This window comes from Raphanus sativus, unplaced genomic scaffold (assembly GCF_000801105.2).
Source record: "Raphanus sativus cultivar WK10039 unplaced genomic scaffold, ASM80110v3 Scaffold1168, whole genome shotgun sequence".
NCBI lineage: Eukaryota > Viridiplantae > Streptophyta > Magnoliopsida > Brassicales > Brassicaceae > Raphanus > Raphanus sativus.
In genome coordinates this window covers 1-21,141 of record NW_026616481.1, presented here as the reverse complement: position 1 = coordinate 21,141, position 21,141 = coordinate 1, and the positions used below count along the sequence as shown (strand labels likewise).

At 44.6% G+C, this 21,141-nt stretch overlaps 1 protein-coding gene across 1 annotated transcript; it reads left to right on the top strand.

Moving 5' to 3' along the window:
• Positions 1 to 8,817: 8,817 nt before the first annotated feature.
• On the top strand, positions 8,818 to 10,082 carry LOC130503835 (expansin-A24-like). The gene is made up of 2 exons (XM_056998396.1): positions 8,818 to 9,019; positions 9,466 to 10,082. The coding sequence occupies exons 1-2, from the start codon at positions 8,818 to 8,820 to the stop codon at positions 10,080 to 10,082; spliced, it is 819 nt and encodes a 272-aa protein (XP_056854376.1).
• Positions 10,083 to 21,141: the final 11,059 nt, after the last annotated feature.

Genomic DNA, 21,141 nt, shown 5'->3' with positions numbered 1-21,141 from the left:
GGTTACTCACGAACGGATCCGAGTAATGGCGGCGATGCATGGGAAAGCCGCCGTTCGCTTCCAGAGGATCCAGGATCGGGAGTCCCGTCGTGATAACTTTGAGGATGCGAGATGCATGCTCGGCCAGGCTCGGGGGATGAGACGTTGCCTTGAAGGGATGAAAGCGGCAGGTAAAAACATCTCTCAGGGAGATATTGATATCTACGCCGGGCAAGAGAGGCATTATGATGCGGAGGTGAAGCGTTTGATCGTAGATGATCTTCTCGAGAAGGACCTTTCTTTATCTCCTCTCGTGCTCGAGTCGAGGTTCGTTATCCAGGAGATGATGGATAAAATCGACAATTTGGGTCGAACATGGACTTGCTCGACTCCGAGGCCGCCAAGACGCTTCGCACTCCCCTCAGAGCACCAGGGGATCGATCCGAAGAGCCGTCGAAGAGCCTTCTCGACACCGTTCAGTCGCCAGCTCGCCCTGATGCTGTTCTCCCGGGTCAAGAAGTTGCCCTTAAGGACCCTTCCGTGGCTGAGGAGACGAACAAGTCAGCTCCCGACGAACCGATCTCCAACACGCCGGTCAATATCTCCGACTCGCCGTCATTCGAGGATGCGGATTCTGGCGCGAGTGAAGGACATCTCGAGGGGGCGGACTCTGGCGCGAGCGAAGAACATCCCGAGGAGGATCTTCCTGCCTTGGATTAGTATTTGATGTTTGTTGTATCTGACTTTTGGCGCTTGTGCCTTTAAAACTATTTCCTTTTCTCGGCTAAGGCCTTTTGTTGTATGAACTACTGCCTTGCTTTTTCTTCAGACCTTTTATGAATTTTTATATATTTCAGTAAGTCGTTTCCACTTAGAAATATGTAAATCGTTTTTTGTTTTTAACCGAGAAAGGATTCATTCGAGCGGCTACTCGCGTTTGCCAGCGAGTTCCCAATTTTTCAGATAGAACAGGAAATTAGAGGCGGTTGCTCGTTCGAATCTTCTTTATTCAACTAAACTTTTACAAGTGGTTGATCAAGCGATTACAAAGAGAATCTCTAATCGTTCTATTGAATTACCGAGGAAAAGGTTCCGAGACGCATTGCAGTAACCGAGAGAACCGTTGGTCGGCCAAACCGTCGTTCTTCGGTTAGACTTGGTCTAGAATTTCCATCGGGTAGCCGGTCAATGCGTGACGCACAGGTGACGCAAGGCTGTTATTCCCTTCGACTGACGTCTGATCAAGACCCAATCGATTGATTTTGGGCGAGTGCTCGTACGCCGCTTGAAAAAGGGGTTGGCATCGTTTACTAGAAGTGACTGTTCGTCATTCTTTCGCGAAAAAGTTTGGACTTTGTTTTGGTTGGGGCTGGACCCTGTGAAGGGATGCCTACGTACCTCGGATGAGGATCAAGCCTTTCGTAGTTCGTTTGACCGAGTGAAAGTGGCTGTAGTAGCGCATTCACTCGGACGAGTAGAAGTGACGGTTAGGTGCATCTACTCGGTTTTTTTTTTTTTTTTTTTTTTTTTTTTTTTTTTTTTTTTTTTTTTTTGCGAACAGTGACCTGTTGGTCATTCGCTCGGAGAAAAAGATGAGACGAATCTATTGGTAGAAGAGGCGAAGATGCATAGAGTTCCAGGCTCGTGGAACTGCCTCTCCGCGGGAAGTCTCGAGTCGGTAGACGCCTGGTCGAACGACTCGGGTGATCTTGTAAGGTCCTTCCCAATTGGTCCCTAGCTTGCCAGCGTTGAGCTCCTTTGTGTTGTCGAAGACTTTTCGGAGGACGAGATCGCCGAGCTCGAGAGGGCGCGCTTTTACCTTCTTATTATAGTAGCTCTCGATCTGGTTCTGGTAATTTTGGATCCGAAGAAGCGCTTGATCTCGTTTTTCCTCGAGTTCATCGAGGGCATCGAGGAGCATATCTTGATTAAGCTCGACGAACTGCGGCATCTTGGCGCGCCGAAGACTTGTCACGTTAACTTCGGCGGGGGCCATTGCTTCCATCCCGTAAGCAAGAGAGAAAGGGGTGGATTTGGTCGCACCGCGAGGAGTCGTTCGGTGCGACCAGAGGACGCCGTCCAGCTCGTCGGCCCAATGGCCTTTCTTTAGGTCGAGTCGCTTCTTGATACCATCGATGATAATCTTGTTGGAAGATTCCGCCTGTCCGTTTCCTTGCGGGTAACGAGGAGTCGAAGGGCTTAGACGGATATTCCACTTGTTGCAGAACTCTTTGAAGTTTCCGGACATGAACTGAGAGCCATTGTCCGTTATGATCTCGTACGGCAAACCGTGACGGCAAATGATGTTCTTCCAGACGAAGGTGCGGACTTCCTTGTCCGTCACCTGAGAGAACGCTTCGGCTTCAATCCATTTGGTGAAGTAATCAGTGAGGACCAGGATGAAACGACGTTGGCGCGAGGTCGGCATTGGCCCGATGATGTCCATCCCCCACCTCATGAACGGATAAGGGGCAGCAGATGTCCGCAACAGCTCAGTGGGACTGTGGATGCTCGGAGCGTGACGCTGGCATTTGTCGCACCGACGAGCGTATGCCTCGCAGTCAGTGTTCATAGACGGCCAAAAGAATCCCAAGCTTCGAACCTTAAGGGCGAGTGCTCGGCCTCCCGAGTGGTTTCCTCCTGCTCCGTCGTGAGTTTCAGCCATTACTCGGCGTACTTCATCGCCCTGGATGCACTTTAAGAGAACCTTATTCGCGGTCACTCGGTGGAGTTCGTCGTTCATGACGACGTAATGGGCGCTGCGTCTCTTCAGGCGTCGCGCTGCCCACTTATCGTTCGGCAGTCTTTCTCGTACGAGATAATCTAGGAACTCGGCTCGCCAATCGACTGGGGTATCGTCACGATCGGTCATCTCGGTGTCGGCTTGATCCGGCATCTCAGTTTCGGTTTGATCGGTGGTGGATCGTCGAGTTGTCGCAAAGATTGGGGTGATGGGAGAGCTGTCGTCGGAGGAAGAATCGATGCTCGGTCGATCGATCCGCTGTATGGGTATCGTCCTTTTGACCTGATCGTGGAGTTTGCTCCCGAGTGCGGCTAAGGCATCGGCGCAAACGTTCTCTCCGCGGGGAACCTTGGTGAGTTCGAAGAAATCGAATTCCCTAGCGAGCTCCTGAACCACTCGGAGATACGCATCCATTCTATCATTGCGAGCATCGTAGTCGCCGCTAAACTGGCTAGCGACGAGCTGCGAGTCGCAATAAGCACTCAAGCGTTTGGCTTTGACGGCTCGGGCGAGACGAAGACCGGCGATCAACGATTCATACTCTGCCTCGTTGTTAGAGGCCGGGAAGCCGAAGCTGAAAGACTGGCGGATGAGTTCTCCTGTTGGCGATTGAAGCTGGACTCCAGCACCGGATCCTTTGCTCGTCGATGATCCGTCGACATGAAGAATCCAATTGGGACTCGGGACATCGAGGTCTTGTGCAAGATCTGGCGTGAGCTCGACAAGGAAGTCGGCGAGGACTTGAGATTTGGCGGCTGTTCGACATTTGTACGTAATGTCGAGTTCACTCAGTTCGATTGCCCACTTGGTCAGCCGGCCGGCTCTGTTGGGATTTTGCAGGACGGTGCGGAGCGGTTGGTCGGTCAGAACTTCGATAGAGTGTGACTGGAAGTAGGGTCGTAATTTCCTCGCGGAGTCGACGACGGCCAGAGCCAGCTTCTCAAGGGTTGGGTATCTGGTCTCCGGGCCGGTCATGCGTCTGCTAGTGTAAAAAATCGGACGCTGCTCGCCACGGTCCTCCTTGATCAGGACACTGCTGACGGCTGCCGAGGAGACAGCGATATAGAGAGACAAAACGTCTCCTACGTCTGGCTTGGCCAAGACGGGAGGAGTCGTTAGGTATTGCTTGAGTTGGACGAACGCGTCCTCGCATTTATCATCCCAGATGAACTTCTTGTTCCCTCGGAGGAGATCATAGAAGGGGAGACATTTGTCGGTAGATCGGGAGATAAAGCGATTAAGGGCGGCGATGCGTCCTGTTAGTCTTTGAACTTCGCGGCAGTTTCTCGGACTGGGGAGGTTCAGGACTGCTGAGATCTGTTTCGGGTTAGCCTCTATTCCCCGTTGCGTGACGATGTAACCAAGGAATTCGCCCGAGGAGACGCCAAACGTGCACTTTGCGGGATTCAACTTCATCCCGTACTTGTTTAAGATGGCGAAGCATTCCTTCAGGTGAGTTAGGTGGTCGTCGGCTCGGAGCGATTTGACGAGCATGTCGTCGATATAGACTTCCATTGTCTTCCCAAGCTGCTCGGCGAACATTCGGTTGACAAGCCGCTGGTAGGTTGCTCCAGCATTTTTAATCCGAATGGCATCACCTTATAGCAGTAGGTTCCCCGATCGGTGATAAAAGCAGTTTTCTCCCGGTCGTCTGGGTGCATCAGGATCTGGTTATAGCCCGAGAAGGCGTCCATGAACGTCAACATCTCGTTACCGGCCGTCGATTCGACTAAGCGATCGATGCTAGGCAACGGGTAGCTGTCCTTAGGACATGCTTTGTTGAGGTCGGTAAAGTCGACGCAGACGCGCCATTTACCGTTCTTCTTCTTGACGACCACCGGGTTGGCTAGCCATTCCGGGTAACGAACTTCAGTGATTGAACCGGCACCGAGTAAACGCTCGACTTCCTCTGCGACTGCTTTGGATCGCTCTGGTCCCAACTTTCTTCTTTTCTGCCGGATGGGTTTGAAGTTGGGATCAACATTGAGTTCGTGGGTTGTGATAGCCGGGTCGATTCCCTTCATATCAGACATCGTCCAGGCGAACGTGGACAGGTTTTGCTTAAGGAACTCGAGGATCTTCTGCTGCATTTCGTCGGGTAGGAATGCGCCTACTCGGACTGATTTGCTCGGGTCCGACTCGTCAACTGGTACTTCGAGAACTTCTTCCTTTTGCGGGCAGACTTTGCTCGCGGGAGGAGAGACCGAGTTGACAAGTGACTGGGAGCGCTGGATTTTAACCGTGGCGATCAGGAGATCCCGCGCGGCTTGCTGATCACCCTTCAGAGTTTTGATCGACCCGTCTGATCCTGGGAACTTAACACACTGATGATACGTCGATGCGATTGCTCGCATTGAATGCAGCCATGGGGTGCCGAGTATAACGTGGTAAGGGGCTTTGGAGCCGACCACAGAAAATTTGACCGTCCGAGTGACTCCGCATGCGTGAACCGAGAGGCGGATCGTGCCCGCGATTACCTCTGACGAGCCGTTGAACCCTGTCAGGGTCCGAGTAGAAGGCTTGACGTCATTGAGGTCAATTCCCATCTTTACGAGGGTTTCGCGAAAGATGATATCGACCGAGCTCCCGGTATCGATAAGTACTTTTGTGACGTCGTACTTGTCGACACCGAGCACGACGAGCAAAGGATCGTTGTGAGGGAGGTGCACGCCGAGTGTATCGTCAGACGAAAAGGTAATCGGCTGATCGTCTACTTGCTTCTGGGGCCATCGTTGGGAAGTAGTTGCTTGCCTTCGGTGGTCTTTGACTGCTCTAACTGAATCGCCGCAGGGAGGTGATCCACCCATAATGACGTTTATCCGGGGACGAGTTTGTGCTCGCTTCGCGCGGAGCACATCGCGAAGGTCGTTACTCGTTTCGACAGTATCCCTTTTCTTGCGGTTAAGGGTTGTCCGCAGGTCGCCGATCTTCGCGTTGAGTTTGTCTCGCAAATCGCAGTTCGGCTTGTCGGCGCACTGCCTTTGGGAGGATTCTTGTGCCGAAGCTTTCGCGGCGCGATTCGAGTCGATCTGTCGGCGGAGATCGGAGGAGACTGGCGTTTCCTCGGTAGTGGATCGAAACTTTTGATTGAGGAGGGACCGAAGATCCGTAGTGTCGTCTGGGGTCTCCGTATCGTTGTCCTCGTCCGACGAGGATCCTGGTTCGTTCGTTCCTTGAGGTTGGACGCGGATTACTTCAATGCGCTGGCGGTTGGCAGGCTGATCGTCGTCCGCCGAGTCGTCATCATCGTCGGTTTCCCGGGCGACCTTCTCAGCGTCCTTCGATCGTTTGTCGTTTTTACGGTTTTTGCCTTGCGATTTGCGCTGAGCCTTCTTGTCTTTGTTTCTGCTCCAGCTGTTTTCCCCTTTTGGTTTGGGTTTTGGCGGCTGGATCTTGTAATCGCCGCTTTCGATCGAGGAGAGGAACTGGGCGTAGAGAGACTTGCACTCAGTCGTGTCGTGTCCCTTCACGTCGTGATACTTGCAATGCTTCGTGAGATCGATGGGAGTTCTGGTCGGTCCTGGAGCCGACTCGACTTTAGCCACGACACCAGCACCCGGGGTACTGGGAGACGCATCTGGAGAGTCGGTCTCTCGCTGATAAACATTCCACTTTTTATCGTGCATGACCATGGTTGAGACAGGGGCGTTGTTCGCGTCCACGACGTAAAGGAGACCTCCTTTTTTGCCGCCGCTATCAGCTGGTGCGTGTTGGCGCGGCTCTGGCCGAGCACCCGCACTTTTGGCTGCAACCGGCTTGGCAGCGTTCTGCTTCCGAATTATTGCCTTGGTATCTTCTTCCATTCGGATGAAATTGTGAGACCGGGCAATAGCGTCGGGGAGCGAAGTCGTAGGGTTGGAATACAAGTCCTTACGAAACTTCGAGTTGACGAGGAGAGTGTTCATCAAAGCGTCGATAGCGATATGATCAGGGACGTCGACTCGGGATACGATCGTCTTGAACTTTTCCATGTAGTCCTTGAGGCTTTGGTCTTTTGTTTGCGCCATATTCCACAGGCTGGAAGCGGTTGCTGCTCGCTTGGTAAACATGATGTAAGTCTTGAGGAAAACGGCTGATAGGTCTCTGAAACTGCGAATCGAGTTCTCGCTGAGCTGTGAGAACCAGGTTAGCGCTTGTTCGTTGAGTGTTTCGACGAAGAGCTGACAGTATCCTGCGTCCTTCTCTTCGTCGGAAAGGCGAGCTCTGGCCATAGCTATGTTGAAGGCTGTCAGGTGTTCGACGGGGTCGCCTCCGGGTTTGTACTCGGGAAGACGGAGCTTTTCTATCTTGCGGAGCTGGACCCTGGTTAGCTCGCTAGCGAAGGGCGAGCGCGAAGTAGAGGCGATGACGCTGTCGATCTGAGGGGCTGCGCTCGTCGCTTGGTGAATCTGCGAGCTCATTTGCTGAAGGCTGAGTTTGAGCTCGGCGATCTCGCGAATCGTCGTCGGATCTGCTGTCGTCGGAGTAGGGTGTACGGCGGGAGGACCGTTAGGGTCAGATTCGTCCACAGCGCGGTCTTCTGCCGGCGTCGGAGGGAAGAGATGCCGGCAGACGGGCTGGGAACGGTTCGTCGGTCCAGCGGGAGCAGTGAGGGCAGCCACGAGAGCAGCGAGCTGCTCATTCGTCGTTTTCTGGACTTCTTCTTGATGCGCGAGGCGAGCCATCACGGAGCTCATGAAGTCCGACGAGAGAAGAGGAGGAGGAGGCGGAGGCGTAAGCTCGGTCGCTTCGCCGGAAGAGCCGGGGTTCGAGTCACCAATCGTCATACTAGGCTAAGAAACGTTACTCTGATCAGCCCCACGGTGGGCGCCAATTGTTTAAGGTGAGTTTGGTCAACAAAAAGTAGAAGAACTCAAGAGTGGGATGAACAGAGACGTTTTATTAGAGTCGGAATAACGAGGGTACAAGAGTAAGAAAGCCGGCTAGTCGATGCTCGGTGAGATCCTAGCCGGAAGTACAAGAGAGCGGCGAGATACAAAGAGAATAAAGGAAACCCTAATCTTGCCGCAAGTCTGTCTGTCTATGTGTTGATCCTTTCTTTCCTGTCCTCAACTCCTTATATAGTCTCCTAGGTCGGTTGGCTTTGACCTAATCCGTCCCCTTCGTTATGGGCCTTTTGGCTTAAAGGCCCAGTCGAGAAGACTGCTCGGCCCGAGCCGCCTGATCGTTTCCATCGGCTTCTCGTCGTTCAGCTATAGAGGTCTCGAGCCGAGTCGCGGCTCGTCAGGAGCCGTCTCCGAGCCGGTCATCCTTTGAATGGTAGTAATGGGCCTCCTATTCGCTGGGCCTTGTGGATGGTGCCAATCCATCCCCAACACTCGTGATCATCTCGCATTTGTTTGGCATGAAAAACAACGTGTGTTCACCTTGCAAAGACTGAACCTTGAAGAGATCTTGAAGAAAGGTTTAGGTTTGTGTGTGACTCCTTTGCCTCCCATTAACAACTTCAAATATGTGGGAATGTCTTACACAAATGCTTACACCGAGTCATGAACCTGTTCATCGTCATCCACCGGGTGAAGAATACCACATCAGTGTTGGAAGTGAATCAGATATAAACCTCTCACATCTTCTCTTGTTCTTTTTTTTTTTTTGCCATATAATAGTTCAATGTCTTGTTGTGACATCATTAGCTTCTTATACTTCCAGTTTTTCTTGAGAATACACGTTTGCACTTGGCTAGCGAAATGTTCAATGATCACAAAGATTCCATGTTGTTCTATTTGAGATCCCGTTCCTTACTAGTTTGGTTCTTTCTATGACGTGTGCACAATTCTTACATCAATGTGTGGACATTTGACATGAAACCAAGCATGTGTTCACAGATATAAAACTAGCGTTACACAAAATATGTTGTAAAATAGTTTAATCACAGACCAATCGAAGATCTGACTAAGCGATTTATTAGGGTTAGAGAATCTAAATATGTCACAAAAGCACCTTCCTTAGTGTCAGCAACATCACAGAAATCGAATTGAATCCCGAGAACATCGAGACTCCCACAATTTATCAGCTCTCTATATATACACGTACATTTCCATCTATACTAATCATTACAAATAATTAAGATAATTTAATCAAGGAAGGATAAAATCATGAAGCTCTTACAAAAAATAACATTTGTTCAAGTTTTGATGATGCCAATGGTGATATGGATCGTGCCCATGACTTATGGGACTCATGATCATGGTCATGGTCATGGTCATGGTCATGGTCATGGTCATCACGCACCCGAAGCTGGTTGGCTTGATGCCCGTGCCACATTTTACGGTGACATCAATGGTGGCGAAACCCATCGTAAGTAGAATTGTGTGTAATCTGAAAGACCTGTATATAAAATGTAAAATTTTGTAGGTACTATTTATATGCATTAACCAACGAACATGAACACATAGTAAATGAGACTCAATGTTTGACCTCGAGCCAAAGGGAGAAAAAGGAATCGAGTTTTATAATTATCATTATAATTATATGGTTGGTTAGGTTGCATATTTTAAAACGCCATTTCTTTTGTATATACACCTATTTATGTTATATATATATCTGCAGCATAAAAAATTAAAACATTTTTTATAAATACGTTTGTAAATATGCATTTTGATTTTTCACTATAGTGGACAAATCAAAATTAGAAAATATTTAAGAACCCATATAAAGCACAACTAAACACATACAAACAAACAAACCGAAGCCATAATCTTACAAAAAAAATACATACTTCACTTGTCCCATTTCATTAACAGAGGGAGCCTGTGGATATGGTGATTTACACAAACAAGGCTTCGGTTTAGCCACAGCAGCACTAAGCACAGCGCTATTCAACAATGGCTCCACTTGTGGGGCATGTTACGAGATCAAGTGTGCGAATAGTCCACAGTGGTGTTTGCCCGGAAGCATCAAGATCACAGCTACAAACTTCTGTCCACCAGATCCCAGCAATAAAAAAGACAGCTGGTGCAACCCACCACAGAAACACTTCGATCTCTCCCAACCAATGTTCCTCAAAATCGCTCAGTACAAAGCCGGGGTTGTCCCAGTTAGATACAGACGTATTCATTGTACCAAGACCGGAGGTGTCAAGTTTGAAATCAAGGGAAACCCTCATTTCGTTATGATCTTGCCGTACAATGTAGGAGGAGCCGGAGATGTTAAGGAATTGTGTATTAAGGGAACCAATACCGATTGGATCAAGATGCAGAAGAACTGGGGACAGATTTGGAACACTGGTGTTGTTTTGACCGGACAATGCTTGTCGTTTAGGATCACTACAAGTGATGGAGCTAGGAAAGATTTTATGGATGTGACACCGACAAATTGGGGATTTAACGGACAGAGTTATGATGCAAAGAGTAACTTTTAGAAAAAAAAAACTTGATTTGAATTTTGTTAGCGAACACTTGCAATTAAATAAAGAGCAGAGGGTTATTGGTGTGTAATTTTTTTCAGAAATTTTTAGTTCTCATTGTTATTGGTGCAAAGGTTTTTATATTCTATGTAAAATTCACACAACAAATAGTAGTATTGATATATAAATATAACTAGGTGATCGATCCGCACCCTGCGGGTATAAAAATATTGTATAATATCGATTGAGTTCAAATGTAGGAGAAGGTGGATCAAGTGAGAGTTTCAATGCTGAGACATGATTTGCGCAAATCTTCAAGATGCAGTAGGGGTGGAATTCTTTACTTTTTCGGTTCGGTTGGTTTGTTTAGTTCGATTTTAATATTTTTTTCAAATGAAGTAAACCATATTTAGTCTGGTTCGGTGGTTTATGTCCATTTTAGTTTATATTCGGTTCGATTTGTTTTTTTGATCAGTTTAATTAGGCTCTATGTCGCTTAATTTTCTAAAAGAAAAATTATGTTTTAAAAACTTAAATTATGTACACATAAACTATGTGAACTAAATTCAATATAAAACTGAAACAAAAACTAAAAAAGTCACAAAAAGTATATAAGAATAAAACAAATGAATGTTAACTAAAGTAAAAAAAATCAACATCATTAGTATGTTTTGAATATAAGTTAACTAATAAAAAAAATAAATGTAAGAAAAATATACAGGAAATAGTGATGTATTAAAAAATGTGATAAAAATCTCATAGGTATCAGATCTGCTTGGGTTTGGGTTTCGGAGGTCAAAGATTTCAGCTCCATTCAGATATTTCTAAATTTTATTTCGAATTATATTCGGATCTTTGCGGGTTCACTTCGGGTACGGATAACTCATTTAAATTATTTTTTAAAATTCATTATATATTTTGAATTTCTTAAAATCTATAAATAAAATAATATATTGTATATAAATCTGAATAACATATGTCAGAATACCTAAACTTAACATATAAATCGGTTTGAAATATACATCCGCACGGGCGTGCGGGTCAAAATTTAGTTTAAATTACAATGTAAATATTTAATTAATATAAAATATGTCACATTGTTTAAACAAAATATCAATGTAAAAGTATTGTATAGTTTCGTCTTAAAATCATTTATTTTTAACAACAAGTCAAATAAATATGTTGATTGGAGAGAGAATAAAACAAAGCTAGAGAAACATATAGTTTACCAGAGACACTCTATGTGTCGAATTTATTATAAAGAAAATTTCACTATGATAAATACATTCAAGGGCTTATTGCAAAAGTGACTCAAAACTTGAAGTCAAACACAAAACTAACCTTTTCTTTTGACTCATTTTTTTTTGAGTTTTTAACCCCACATCTGCATTTTATCTACGAAAATGCCATTAACCTTTTTTTTTTTTTTTCGAAAATGGCTTCTTTACTGTCTCAACCACATTTTCTTCAAGTATTTACAATATTGCCACTGCCATGAATAGTGGGAACAACCTTGTACGAACTGTTTGGAGCTTTTAATGCCCTTTAATGCACGTAAATCTCTTAACACTCTCTCTGTTTCAATTGTTATGAATTAAAAACAACATTTCTTTCACTTTCTCTCCATATTCATCCAAAAAACTCAAGCTTTTGATTCAAAATATGGGCGATGGTTGACAGAGCCATATTTCTTTCGTTTTGACTTACGGTTGCTTTCGTTTGAGGTTCTGGGTGGTTGGAGAAGACCCTGTGTGCAAACGAAGTCATCTCACCTAGTTTAAGGTACGAATTTGATTTTTTTTCAAAATCTGTTCGCGTAGAAGACTTACTTGTAAGTCTTACTTGTAAGTAGAAGACTTACTGCTGAGTCTTCTGGTCAAAACGGACGACTTAAACTAAGTCGTCCAGCTTTGTTTGTTGAAAATAAAAACTCCAGACGACTTATATATAAGTCGTCTATGAGAAACAGGCTAGTTTTGCATTTGACCGAATCGTGTCAGATCTTTGACTATTTCTGGACGACTTATAATTCAGTCGTCTCTGGGAAAGTTAAAATTTCAATATTTTATTAAACTAGACGACTTACGTGTAAGTCGTCTTAGGTTAGTTTTGTAGTTGAAAAATAAAACTTCATAATTTAACTTTTACCAGACGACATAATATAAAGTCGTCCCGTCAGAAGACTTAATTAAAGTCGTCCGGGGAAAGCAAAGTCGTCCAGAAATTTTCCCAATTTTCTGGTCAAACCTTGCTTATTCCGGACGACCTTAAATTAAGTCGTCTAGCTGGACGACTTTTAGTTAAGTCGTCTGGAGAAAGTTAAATTTCAAGTTTTATTTTTCAATTACAAAACTAACCTAGGACGACTTACATGTAAGTCGTCTAGTTTGAATAAAATATTGAAATTTTTACTTTCCAGAGACGACTGAATTATAAGTCGTCCATAAAGAGTCAAAGATCTGACACGATTCGGTCAAATGCAAAACTAGCCCGTTTCTCGTAGACGACTTATATATAAGTCGTCTGAATTTTTTTTTTTAACAAACAAAGCCGGACGACTTAGAATTAAGTCGTCCCTTTTAATTTTCAATTGCAAAAGTGACCTCTTTAGACGACTTACCTTTAAGTCTTCTGGACGACTTAATTATAAGTCGTCTGCGATAATGTTTATTGAACTTCTTCATTTCTCTATGTTTACTAATGTGTTTTATTTTGAATATTTGCAGATGATTTTTAAGTTACATGCAGTGTATGGACAATGGTTGTTGAGAGATTTCCGTTGGGATTTTGTGGTTGATGATCTCAAAGGAGCAAGATTGTTTTTATTGAATGAAGATTCAACACATGCTGAACTTGTTGCAATGGCTCAAGAAGATTATAACCTGGACATGAGATCAGTGACTGTGGTGATTAGTTACTCATTACCAGCAGAAATGATGATGACTCCAGGCAGTCCTCCCATTCATGTTACAAGTGATAGACAAGTTCGAAACTTGCTCGAGATACTCAAAACGCATAGAGTATGTCTTTGTGTATCAAGCCGCAGCAAGGTGGAAACGGTTTCAGAGAAAAGAGAAGAAGCTGGTGAATGGGAAGAAGATGTTGGTGATAATAATGAAGCTGGTGAATGGGAAGAAGATGTTGGTGATAATGATGAAGCTGATGAATGTTCTGAAGATGTTGGTGATAATGAGTCTGTTGAAGATGAAAATCAAGATGGGGAGGAGGAAAATGGGGAGGAGGAAAATGGGGAGGAGGATGCTGATAACACTATTGTTGGTGAAACGGATCAGAATGGTGGGGATTACAGTCTTTATGGAAAGGTTCTAGATGAGGACGAGGAAGATGATGATAATATTTGTTTTGAAGAAATTGAAAAGACATATGCTAAGACAAATGCTATTGAAGGAGGAAAATCGGATTGTACCAGCATCTATGTCAACCAGAGTTTTGTTAGCAAGGATGCACTGCTTTCAGAGCTGCGGTTGACAGCAGTGAGGGGTAAATTTTCTTTCAGAATATACAAATCAACAAAAACTCTCCTTGTGGCAATATGTCGGGTTAGCGGTTGTGGATGGAAGATCAGAGCGAGTGTGAAACATGGGCCAAACACGTTTTGGGTAACAAAGTATGTGGAAAAACATTTATGCTCAATTGGAGACCGAATCGCTCAGCGGAGACACTGTACTCCAAAGTATGTTGGTAGTCTTTTCATTGATCGTGTTGGGATCATTGACGGGATAACTCCACAGCATATCACTGATGCAATGAAGAACATGTTTGGCATGACGCTTGATTACACCACTTCATACAGAGCACTGTTATATGCACAAAAATTGGTGAGAGGATCAGCAGAAGAAGGGTATTCGCGTTTGCCTTCATATCTCGAGCAAATCTCCATTGCAAATCCTGATTCTATCACGGCTATATAACTTGATTCTAAGAAAAGATTTAAGTATCTATTTCTCTCTTTTGGAGCTTCTATCAAAGGTTTTAAGTATCAGAGAAGGGTCATTGTGGTGGATGGAACTCACCTAAGTGGAAAGTATGGAGGTGTTATGTTAGTTGCAGCCGCACAAGATGGCAATTTTCAGATATTCCCATTGGCTTTTGGGATCGTGGATGCTGAAGATGAACCTTCTTGGGAATGGTTTTTCACAAAATTGGCTAGTTGTATATCTCATGACAAGCCTCTGGTGATAGTCTCTGACCGGCACGCGGCCATTAAAAGTGCGTGTGAGAAGGTGTTTCCTTGGGCAACCCGAGGAATATGTTACTATCACCTTCAAGATAACATTGTCAAAAAGTTTAAAGGGAAACATCTCATGTACTTGGTGAAAGGGGCTGCTTATGCGCACACGGTTTACGATTTTGACCGGTACATGGCTGAGATACGGAGTGCAAACCCGGAACTTGCAACGTATTTGGAGAAGGCCGACGCCAGGCTATGGTCAAGGGTTTATTGTAAGGGGAACAGGTTCAACATAAAAACAAGCAACATCGCTGAATCTATTAATTCCGCACTGAAGCGAGCAAGAGGATTTCCGATTCCGTTCCTGCTGGAGTTCATAAGGCAGAAGTTAGGAAAATGGTATTGGAAAAGGAGACAAGATGCTTTGAGTCTCCCAACTGAACATAGCCGGGGTGTTGAATACTTGCTTGCTGTTCGATCAGAGATAGCGGATACGATGACGGTCGAACCAATTGATGGATGGCGTTTCTTTGTCAAGGTGGCACAATAGACTGTGTGGTTGATTTGGAACATGTAAAGTGTGATTGTGGTGTCTATGGAGTGGAGAAAATACCTTGCTCTCATGCTATAGCAGCTGGAACACATGCTGGTGTGCATATCGACACACTTGTATGTCCACTTTACTCAAAGAATCATCTGTATGCAGGATACTCAGAGAATATATATCCTATCGTGTCACAACATATTGAGGAACGAGAATGCTTTCCTCCAAACGTAAAGCGTGGTCCGGGGAGACAGAAGAAATCAAGATGGCAATCTTGGTTGGAGCTATCTAGGATGAGAGGACACAAACCCATGAAGAAACACAGGGCACGGAGATGCTCAAACTGCAAGGAAACTGGCCATACGAAACCACAATGTACACAACCAGTTGACTAGTTGTCCAGACGACCTAAATTTAAGTCGTCCAGTCTTGATTACCCGTCCAGACGACTTATTGTTAAGTCGTCCAGACGACTTATTTTTAAGTCGTCCAGTGTTTCGTCTACCTTCTACTATCCCTTTCAAGTGTATTTTATTTTAGACTACCTTCTACTATCCCTTCGAGTGTATTTTTTTAGAAGACCTTTAACGAAGTCGTCCAGTGTATTTTATTTTTAGACTACCTTCTACTATTTTTAGACTACCTTACTTGTAAGTCGTCCAAACCTTCCAGACGACTTATTTGTAAGTCGTCCAGCTGGAAAACCTTCCAGACGACTTATTTGTAAGTCGTCCAGCTGGAAAACCTTCCAGACGACTTATTTGTAAGTCGTCCAGCTGGAAAACCTTCCAGACGACTTATTTGTTAGTCGACAAGTTCAAATACACAAATAAATCATACACAAATAAATCATACACAATAAATCATACACAAGTTCAAATACACAAATAAATCATACACAAGTCATAAAATCATACACAAGTTCAATTTTTAATACACAAATATACAAATACAAATACAACGACATGTTCAAAGCCATACACAAGTTAGAAAATCTATACAAGTTAGATTTGTGTATCTAATCATACATGCCCACGAACATACCACCATCCTCATTATCTTTCAAATGCTGATCAACAAGCTCCGTCCATATAACCAAAGCCATATTATCCCTCATAGTCTTCGCATTGGACCTAGCAAAGTCTTTAGCGCTAAAGGGGACCCCAAGAGCATGACATTCAATGTACTTTAGAGCGTACACGCCACAATCACCATTGTTGGCCGTGGGTACATCTTTCAGCAGTCTCTCATATGTGTATCGCTCCAACCCGTATTTGACCCTTCTTCCTCGGTGGCTGCGCACTCAACAAGCATATAAGGGACCATCTCGAGAAAAGGCTCCATTATCTCATCCCATGCTTCTGGTACGCTAGATGAAGGTATGCTGTCCAGACGACTATGTGCCTCTTAGGGATCGATATCCAGATAGCAACCCAATGTTTGTTGTTCAAGTTCACTGGCGCATAGATATCATCAATGTCCTCCCCCCACTTCTTGTTTGATTGGCAAAATGAAGGCATTGATCCGTCATAAAACAACGCCGCCCCACTAGGTAGCATTCTTCCTAAACCTTTGTGATCAGGTGCCGATGCTTTGAAGAACAGATACTGGTCTTTCCAAGAATGGGAAAAGTTGTGATCCAGGAAGCACATTCGCTCGCTCCGGAAAGCTTGTGGGTTCTCCTGATACCTCTGCCTCAGCACATTCATCCAAGCATCCATATGCTGCATATAAAATAATACAAGTTAGAACCTCCCAGACGACTTATTTGTAAGTCGTCCAGCTGGAAACCTACCAGACGACTTATTTGTAAGTCGTCCAGCTGGAAAACCTTCCAGACGACTTATTTGTAAGTCGTCCAGCTGGAAAACCTTCCAGACGACTTATTTGTAAGTCGTCCAGCTGGAAAACCTACCAGACGACTTATTTGTAAGTCGTCCAGCTGGAAAACTTCCAGACGACTTATTGTAAGTCGTCCAGCTGGAAAACCTTCCAGACGACTTATATATTTACAAATCTATACAAAGACAAGTTACCAGACGACTTAAAGATAAGCAGAAGACTTACTACGTCTTCCAGCCATGCTTTGGTGTCCGGAGTTTATGATACCACCAAGTTGGTGATGTACGTGGTTTGTCCTCTTGCTTAGTGTAATAATCACTGCAACAAAAAAAGCATCAGTTTTGGTAGACTAAATCAAGCTATTATGGGTAAAGCAATCACTTACGGATCAGTTTTCAACCAATCAGCGAGCTCCTTCAACTTAGGTCTGTTTAGTGTGGGAAATGGATTATACTTTCCCACTCTAAGGAGTTTCTTCTCTCTGCCGTATAAGGAGATATCTGCGTGGGAGCAGGTTTCTTCGTTCGTTCACTCCTTGCACGCACAGAAGCAGTGGGAGCTGTTTTGTCCAATACAACCAGGCTCGGTTCTGAAACTGGAACGCTTGGATCGGTGGAAGCGAAGCTCGGTTGTTGATCGTTGGAAGCGAAGCTCGGTTGTTGATCGTTGGAAGCGAAGCTCGGTTGTCAGTGGAAGTGAGAGGAACAATCTCTTTGGAGGTGACACCATCTGCTTTATCCTCCGGCAAGATCTTATATACCGAGATCGCCTCATCTGCTGTATCCTCCGGCAACAATCTCTGCAATAAAAGTTGCACACAAGTTAACCCTGGACGACTTAAATAAAAGTTGTCTGGACGACTAGTTGATACTAACCTTTGGGCAGAGGAAGAAGGCTTGTTCGTTGAGGGAGAAGGCTGTTTCTTTTGAGGAGTAGACTTTGCTTTGAGGAGTAGGCTTTGCCTTTGAGGAGTAGGCTGGGTTTTTGAGGAGTAGGGGTAGGCTGTTGTTACTAACCCCGGTTTTCTTTGGCTTGAGGGGTAGGCTGTTTGTTACTAACCCCGGTTTCTTTTGGCTTGAGGAGTAGGCTTTGCCTTTTGAGGAGTACGCTGTCTGGTTTGAGGAGTAGGATGATTGGTTTGAAGTGTAGGCTGATCCTTTTGAGGAGTAGGCTGGGTTTGAGGAGTAGGGGTAGGCTGTTTGTTACTAACCCCGGTTTCTTTGGGCTTGAGGGGCCTGATTGGTGACACCAACCTTCTTCTCCACAGCTTCCAATCTATCGGACAACTTCTTAATCTCCCTGATGCACTTCTTTAAACCCATCTTTCATCATGTCACCTAAGCCACTTCTTAAGTCCTTGAACATATTTTCCAACTCCTCTCTGGTCACCCAACTAGCCTCTTCTCTAGCCTCTCTCTAGCCTCTTCGCTAGCCTCTTCTCTAGCCTCTTCTCTAGCCCTTCTCTAGCCTCTTTAGGAGCCTCTTTACGAGCCTCTTTAGGAGCCTCTTTACGAGCTTTCTTCCGAGGTCTCTGATTGTCTTCCTCCTCCTCCTCCACCTCCACCACAACCATCTCTTTGGCTCTTTTCGATGGAGTCACAAACTTAGTTTTGTACCAGTGACTTCCCAGCAATCCATGGTCCACTTCCACGGTCTCCGATCATACATGACTTTAATGATGTTCTCCGCGGGCACGTCCTCAACCTCAGAGTCCCATTTTGGCCACATTTCACTAATGTCCTTCTCAACAAAGTTGATCACGCGGGTCTGCAGTAAATAGAAGAAGAATCGAGTTAGATATTTGAAACAAAATACTAAATAGACGACTTAATTATAAGTCATCTACTAAGTCGTCCAGCTGGACGACCTTCCAGACGACTTATTATAAGTCGTCTGCTAAGTCGTCCAGCTGGACGACCTTCCAGACGACTTATAATAAGTCGTCTACTAAGTCGTCCAACTGGAAGACATTCCAGACGACTTATTATAAGTCGTCTACTAAGTCGTCCAGCTGGAAGACCTTCCAGACGACTTATATAAGTCGTCTACTAAGTCGTCCAGTGAAGAAGACCTTCCAGACGACTTAATTAAGTGAAGATGGAAAGGTACCTGACTCAAGATAGCAGCTTTCATGAATCTGCGGCCTCTGCTGCCATCGTAAGCCAGAATCGGTGGAGGCGGTGGAAGCGAACTGTTTTCTCTGGGACTACCAATACTAGCACCCAATCCCGGAATAGCTGTGTACGCCCAGACCTGAAGAACTTGTATAAACCCATCCACGGTGTAACAGCCAGTAATATCTTTGTTCCACAAAGAGTCCATCAGCACCTTAAACGCGACTCTCCCCCATGGATAATTCTCAAACCGTTCTAAATCCATCACTAGCCTTGCCAGAGTAGCTCGTGTAGCGGTTGAAACTTTCTCCCTTCAATGAATCCAGTGAAGATGGAAAGGTACGCGAGTCGCTTGCGATCTTCCCTGGACCAATCCCCGCATCTTTCAGTGCTGCTATTATCTGATCAGTAGTTGGCCCAGCTTCCAGATGAACTCCCATCATCCCCAGAAAGAAACCATCTTTGGGGTAACTTCACATTCTGGTGTCTCAAGGTCCTCGATGTACTCGCAGTTTAGACCAGTGATGTTTTCAAACTCTAAACAGTGAAAACCTCGCAGGTTCTGGACCAACGAGACACCACATCTCGTACTTCTTCTTAATGTCCAGCTTTAAACTGAGCAAGTAGTGAACCAGCCTTGAAGCCCAACCAAATCCCTGCTCCTTGAACTTGATGAAAACTCCCAATCTCGACTCCTTGAGCTCTTCAAATTCAGCATCAGTGAGAGCTTCCCTAAGAGCAGTATGCAACTTCTTGTTATCCGTATGATACGAAAATGCTATTGTGGGCTCTGGCTCTTCCCCTAAAGTGTATAACCTACGGGGGAGTTTTGGAATATCCATCCTTTTTGTCTGCAAAATAATCAAAGACAACAATAGAAGTCAGAACACAAGCTAAATCAATCACGCGACTTTAATATAAGTCGTCTGGAAAGTCGTCCAACTGGACGACTTAGTTGACGACTTATATTTAAGTCGTCTGGAAAGTCTTCCAAATGGACGACTTATATTTAAGTCGTCTACTAAGTCGTCCAGTTGGAAGACTTTCCAGACGACTTACTTACAAGTCTTCCAGTAGAAAAATTTCAAGCGGACCTGATTAGTCGCAGAAGGATTTGGAGTACTCGTCATTGTGGTTATAGATCTGAAAAAATAAACGTAAAACGGTGAGAATGAGTAAATTGAAAGAGACAACGTTTTATTTCATCTTTTCCTCGAGTTTGATGACTTACCGGCGTTAGGGTTTACAGAGAAACGGCCCTACGGTTTACAGAGAAGAAGCGGCGGCGCTAGGGTTTAGAAGAAGCGGCGGTGCTAGCTAGTGTTTAGAGGAAGCGGCGGTGAGAACGTTGGTGAGCACGGTGGCGAGGGCGACGGTTTGTTCGGAAATAGTGGAAGCGGGGGGCGCTAGGGTTTAGAGGAATCGGCGGCGCTAGGGTTAGAAGAAGCTGCGGCGACAACGGTGAGAATGAAGTGAGATAGATAGCCGACGTTGAGAACGATGGTTGTTCGAAAATAGTGGGAAATCGAATCGCCTTTGATATCGCCGGTGAGAGAGAACTGTTAGGGTTTCTGAATTTCGCGGAAAATGAAAAAAAAAAATCACCTTATATATTGGGTAAATGATCCGGTTAGCTTTAAAAGTACATTGGTAAACTTTAAGGTTTGGTCCGGTTTCGACGACTTATTCTAGTTGATAATGTACATCAGACGACCTAATATTTAGTCGTCTGGGCACAGAAGACTAAATATTAAGTCGTCCAAGACCCTAAAATGAACCCCTAAACTAAAATGACTAAATTAACTTACTAACCACGTTATAAAAATCAAATTATACTTCAATAGTGTTTACTATACACAAAAAATGAACACGCTTAGGTAATTTTAAAAAATTTCAAAAAACGGTTTTAATGCTTTCCAAAATCTAACCCTAAGAACACATACAATACTACAACATATGTTGATTAAACATAAACTAAAGAATATCACGACTCACTACTTTCACTCAACTGGGCTGAAAACAATTGAAATTTGTTATATATTAATTTATATCTCTTAAGACATATGTTAATTACATAATTCCAATTTTTCACTTATCAAAATATTTTTTACAAAATTTTAAATTATGTTTAAGAATAACTGTACAGACGACTTTAAGTTAAGTCGTCTAGACGACTATTTTCAAGTCGTCTGTTTACAGACGACTTGCGAGGGGTAGAAACGTAAAAAATAAATCCGTTTTTTTGTTTGCTCACAAGGAGATAGTTGTAATTTCAATAGCCTTTTAGGTTACTTTTGCCTTTGACCCAAGTTGGGGTATTCTTTTGGGTTTGACTCCAAGTTTTGAGTCACAATTGGTAATTCTCCCTACATTCAATAACTA